The following is a 4652-nucleotide window of genomic DNA, read 5'->3' as shown; positions in this document are numbered from 1 at the left end:
TTTATATGGAGTAAAATATTATAAGTCATTTAAGGTTTAAGTTGATTTATTCTGGAATAATATTCCTGCCTTTTTATTATTCATAATTATGTTAAAATATATGTTTTTTTTAAGTTTTAAAACTGGCATTCTGAGAGTTTAGCTAATACTTTAGCTACATGCTAGCTATTTTCACTAATTTGGGGTTTTTTGGGTAAGTGTTTAGATTTAGGCTAATATTTACAGGCTGGTTGTTTTGGCTAATTGAAGCTTTTTTTTAGTTCTTTATTATATTTTGGAGTTTAGATATTTTTTTCTGATAGGTGCTAGCTGTTTTGGCTAATTTTGGCTTTTTTTTATTTTATTTTCTTTTAGGTAATTTAAAGTTTAGCTATTTTTTAGGTACATACTAGCAGTTTTGGCTAGTATTTTTTTTTTTAATTTTTTTATAGTTTTTTAGGCTACTTTGTCATTTAGCTAATATTTTAGCTGACTATTAGCTTCAGCATCTTCAGCGGCCAAATTTAGCTTACAGCATTATCACAGGTAATGCTTTATATCTGGTTCATAATTATGTTAAAAAGTTACAGTTTTAAAGTTTTAATAATGTTCAATGTTTATCCTGTTTGGCCCGCGACCTAAGGTTTGTTCTGGATTTTGGCGATTGTGTTTGACACCCCTGATCTATAAGTTTGCTCAATCTCTAATTTATTAAGTATAGAAATGAGTTTAGCTGAGGAAGTTTGTCTGAAGACTGTCTTTTATGACCTTTCTGTCACTTGAATTACATAGATAACGTTTTTTTCTGTGACATGAACATTTTTCTGAAGGTTAAACTAGTGTTTAGGACTCAGACATAACGGTGTCGTGACGTTGGCCCGTCCCCCTGTGATCCTCAGTGTGCCATGGTCGAGTCTCACCTGAGTGACGTGATCACGCTTCACACCGACGTCTCCGGATACCTCATCGCCGTCTCCATAGTGACCTTCCCCGGAGCCTGCAGGGGAACCGAGGTGGAGGACGAAGTGGATCTGGAGGTTTTCAACACCACGCTCAGCATCATGGCTCCAGTCAATGCGCCTGGGTCAGCTCTGCTAATATTTTCTCCTTTAAGTTTTAATTTTATTTATTTAAATGTCTTTTTGTGACTAAAGCCGATGGAAATCTGTAGTTTTGCCTCACAGTTCGGGATATATTTGACCACAGCTGTCAGGATGATCCGCCGGTCTAGACACAAATCAAATGTGGAATTACCTGAAATATTTAATCTGTAAAACTATTGTGGTGCCAGAAACGTAAAGGTCAACAACAGGAAAAATTATCACAAGTACCTAAAATCAACAAAACCAATCATTTTTTGTAGCTTCTGCAGGCAGTATTTCATTGGAAAGTCACCCCCGAGTTGTGGGCGGGACCATTGGCCCATCACACGCCCCCCCTCCCCATTCTCCTCAGTGATTGGTTATTTAAAGACCAACTCAAATAAAAATTTTACATGTTCTTGTAGCATTTTCCTCATAATAGACGATCTATATTAGATAATTTACGATTAAAGCTGCATTTCTGAGTATTTCTTAATTCAAATCCTGTTGGATCAGGAACAGATTAAAACCGGATGCTTGAAAAATGCTCAAACTGAAAACGCAGCTTCTGAGATGTACTGTTAATTTTACTGTGAGTTTATTGTGTTCAAAAGGATTAAAAACTAAGAGCTGGAGTAAAATAATTAGAATTAATGTGAATCTGCTGAAGTATCTGTATAAACGTGTTTGTTCCCTCTGATCCTGTCCGGATGTCTTTGGTCCGCTCACATTTATCAGAGCTTATCTGCTCGGGTGTAGAACGAATCTGTTCCCCTCAGGTCGACCTTTTCCTTCAGGGTGTGTTTGAATACTGATTAACTCTCCTGCAGACCGGAGACGGCTCTCTTCATCCAGCGCATGGAGCAGGAGTTTGAGAAGAAAGGCAAGAATCCTCAGGAGCAGAAGTCCTTCTTTGCTAAATATGTAAGTGTTCCACCTGAGTTCTCCTGTTCGTCTCCATCATCTGACCTTCACGTCCACCGCGGCGTGATTTCAGAACCTTAAAGCCAAGAAGTTTTCATCAGTTTATCAGATCATTAGTAGTTTAGTTTTGGGGTAAATATTTTCCTTGACTCGTCTCTTCTCGCTGCCTCTTGCTTTAGTAAATAAAGATAACCAAATAAAAGTTCAGAGCTGCTTTAGTTCCTTTTGTAAAGTGCTTTTGGTCGTAGACGTGCGTTCTCCCGTGTCCCTCCTCTCGCCTCTGTCTTGTTTGGTGGTGTGCCGTGTCCAGTGCCGCTGTGTTGACTTGGTGCTGTGCTGTGTTGCAGTGGTATTTGATTCTGGGAGGAGCTATCTTCCTCATGGTCTCCAATTCGGCCCAGCCCCCAGCAGGGGGCGGCAGAGAGCAGAGCTGATTCCCACTGAAGTACAGTCTTCTTATTGTGGCTCACCTGTCCTCCTCCATCCTCTTTGTGTTCGTGTCTAATTTCCTGACAGCAGGAGTGTCAAAGTCAATCGCACAGGGGGCCAAAATCCAAAACACACCTGAGGTCACGACCCGAACAGGATAAAGATTTATTGAGCACTCTAAAACTACATTCTTAAAATTTTAAAACTGTAACGTTTAAACATAATTATGAACTAGATATATAGCATTATCTACGCTAGTGTGAATGCTGTTCGCTGAAATTGGCCGCTGAAGATGCTGAAACGTTAGCTAAAAACACTGAAGCTGATAGCAGCTAAATTAGCCAAATTAGCCTAACAAACAAAAAGCAGATGGCTGAAAAAATAGCTAAACTTAAAAATATCGAATAAAACACTGAAAAAAGGCTAAATTAGCTACAACAGCTAGCATGTAAATATTAGCCAAACTCCAAAACCACCTAAAAAAATAAAAAGAAAAGCCTAATTTAGCCAAAACAGCTAGCATATAGCTGAAATATTAGCTAAACTCCAAAACAGCCTAAAACCAAAAAAAAAGCTTGCATGTAGTTAAAAAAAATAGATAAACCTCAAAATATCCCCAAAAAATGAAAAAGGCTAAATGAGCTAAAACAGCTAGCATGTTGCTGAAATGTTAGAATAACTCCAAAACAGCCTAAAAAATCTTAATAAATGCCAAAATAGTCAAAAAAGCTAGAAGAATGCTAATTTTTTCAAATTTTAAAACTGTGACTTTTTAAGATAATAATGAATAATTAAAAGGCAGGAATATTATTACAGAATAAATTAGCTTAAACATTAAATAACTTTCAATATTTTACTCTCCATAAAAATACATTTGGCAACATTATACAAGTTAGAAATAAATGCAAGATAACATCAGGTCATTAATAACAATAAAATAAAATGATCTGGAGGGCCGGATCCGGCCCCCGGGCCTTGACTTTGACACGTGCTGCACAGTGTGAATCACTAACTCCTCCTCTTTTCTTTTTCTTTGGGATTTGATCTTATCGGTCAAAGATTAAATATATCTGCGAATGATAAATGAAACGATAAACTCTAGAAATGAGTTCAGAATCCTCCTGTTTGTTTAATCCTGCTTTTCCTCGTCTGTTCTTTTGTCCTCGATTAAATTAACCGAATCGGCGCACCTCATTGATCGATCCTCAAACCGACCTGCTGTTAGATTCACCTCCATCCTCTTCCTTCTCTTCTCCCTCAGTGGATGTACATCGTTCCTCTGGTCCTCTTCCTGATGATGTCTGGCGCTCAGGATCAGTCTGGAGGTGGAGGCGGCGGCGGGGGTAACGGCGGCGGCCGATGATCAACTTATGTTTGCCTTTTTTTTTTCTTGAATATTCAATGAACAGCAAAGCTCTTTGATTTCTGTACGTGATGTTATCTAAGAGTCTGAAACAACCTGAACTAAACAGAGGTGATGCATCAACATCTTCATTTTTCATACTAATGTGAGAATAAAATATTTATTACACCAACAAACTCCACTGTCTTTATCTTCACACATAAAAATGGTGAAAAGGGGATTAAAGCCGCGTCCTCTGCTACCTGAAGCAGGTGGATCAACAGTGACAATTGTAAAACTAGCAAACACACCAAAACACTGTTCTCAATGGTTTTTAAAGAAACACAAAGCAAATGACAGTAAAATAGTTTTTGCAGTTTATTTTGAATGTAAATCAAAGTTAATGTTAATTGTTCCTTTTGTCTGTGTGTCTGTCGACTTTACCTTTTGTTGTTCACGTGTTCTGAGATGTGTGAAGGTGGTTTCAGGCCCTAAAGCAGAGAAAAGCCCATTTTAGTCGGTTTAGCCCCGCCCACATCACTGAGCAGTTCAGTTTGGGAGTAAATTGTTGTCCTCTGACTCAGCTCAGTCTCTTATTATTTTTCTTTTGTACATTTTTTAGACGTCTATAGTTCTTCAGCTCTTTCAGTGCTAGCTTTTTCAACTGTTCTGGCAGTTACTAAGAATTTCTAGGCTATGTTGGAGTTTAGCTAACATTTTAGCTACACACTAGCTGTTTTGGCTAATATAGAATTGTTTGAGTTTTTTAAGGATAATTTTGCACTTTACTAACTAACGGCTATAAATTTCACAGTTTTCATCTATCAGCTTCAACATTTTCCACTATCAACTTCAGTGTTTTCAGCTATCAACTTCAGCGGTTTCAACTGTCAGCA

The 4652-nt window shown here is 37.8% G+C and overlaps 1 protein-coding gene across 2 annotated transcripts in view; it reads left to right on the top strand.

Annotated features, from left to right (window-relative positions):
- emc10 (ER membrane protein complex subunit 10) overlaps window positions 1-3953 on the top strand; it is a 6371-nt gene extending 2418 nt beyond the window's left edge. Inside the window, exons 5-8 of one of the 2 annotated variants that reach the window (XM_024272839.1) lie at window positions 879-1063; window positions 1892-1985; window positions 2333-2430; window positions 3676-3953. In XM_024272839.1, coding sequence (XP_024128607.1) covers window positions 879-1063; window positions 1892-1985; window positions 2333-2419 — 366 coding nt within the window. In that variant the 3' untranslated portion in view covers window positions 2420-2430; window positions 3676-3953. The remainder of the gene's footprint in view (window positions 1-878; window positions 1064-1891; window positions 1986-2332; window positions 2431-3675) is intronic. The other variant, XM_024272838.1, reaches the window with a different exon arrangement.
- The last annotated feature ends 699 nt before the right edge of the window (window positions 3954-4652 follow it).

This window comes from Oryzias melastigma, linkage group LG8 (assembly GCF_002922805.2).
Source record: "Oryzias melastigma strain HK-1 linkage group LG8, ASM292280v2, whole genome shotgun sequence".
Taxonomy (NCBI): domain Eukaryota; kingdom Metazoa; phylum Chordata; class Actinopteri; order Beloniformes; family Adrianichthyidae; genus Oryzias; species Oryzias melastigma.
The sequence above is the reverse complement of the archived record's forward strand: the minus strand, read 5'-3'. Positions and strand labels throughout refer to the sequence as shown.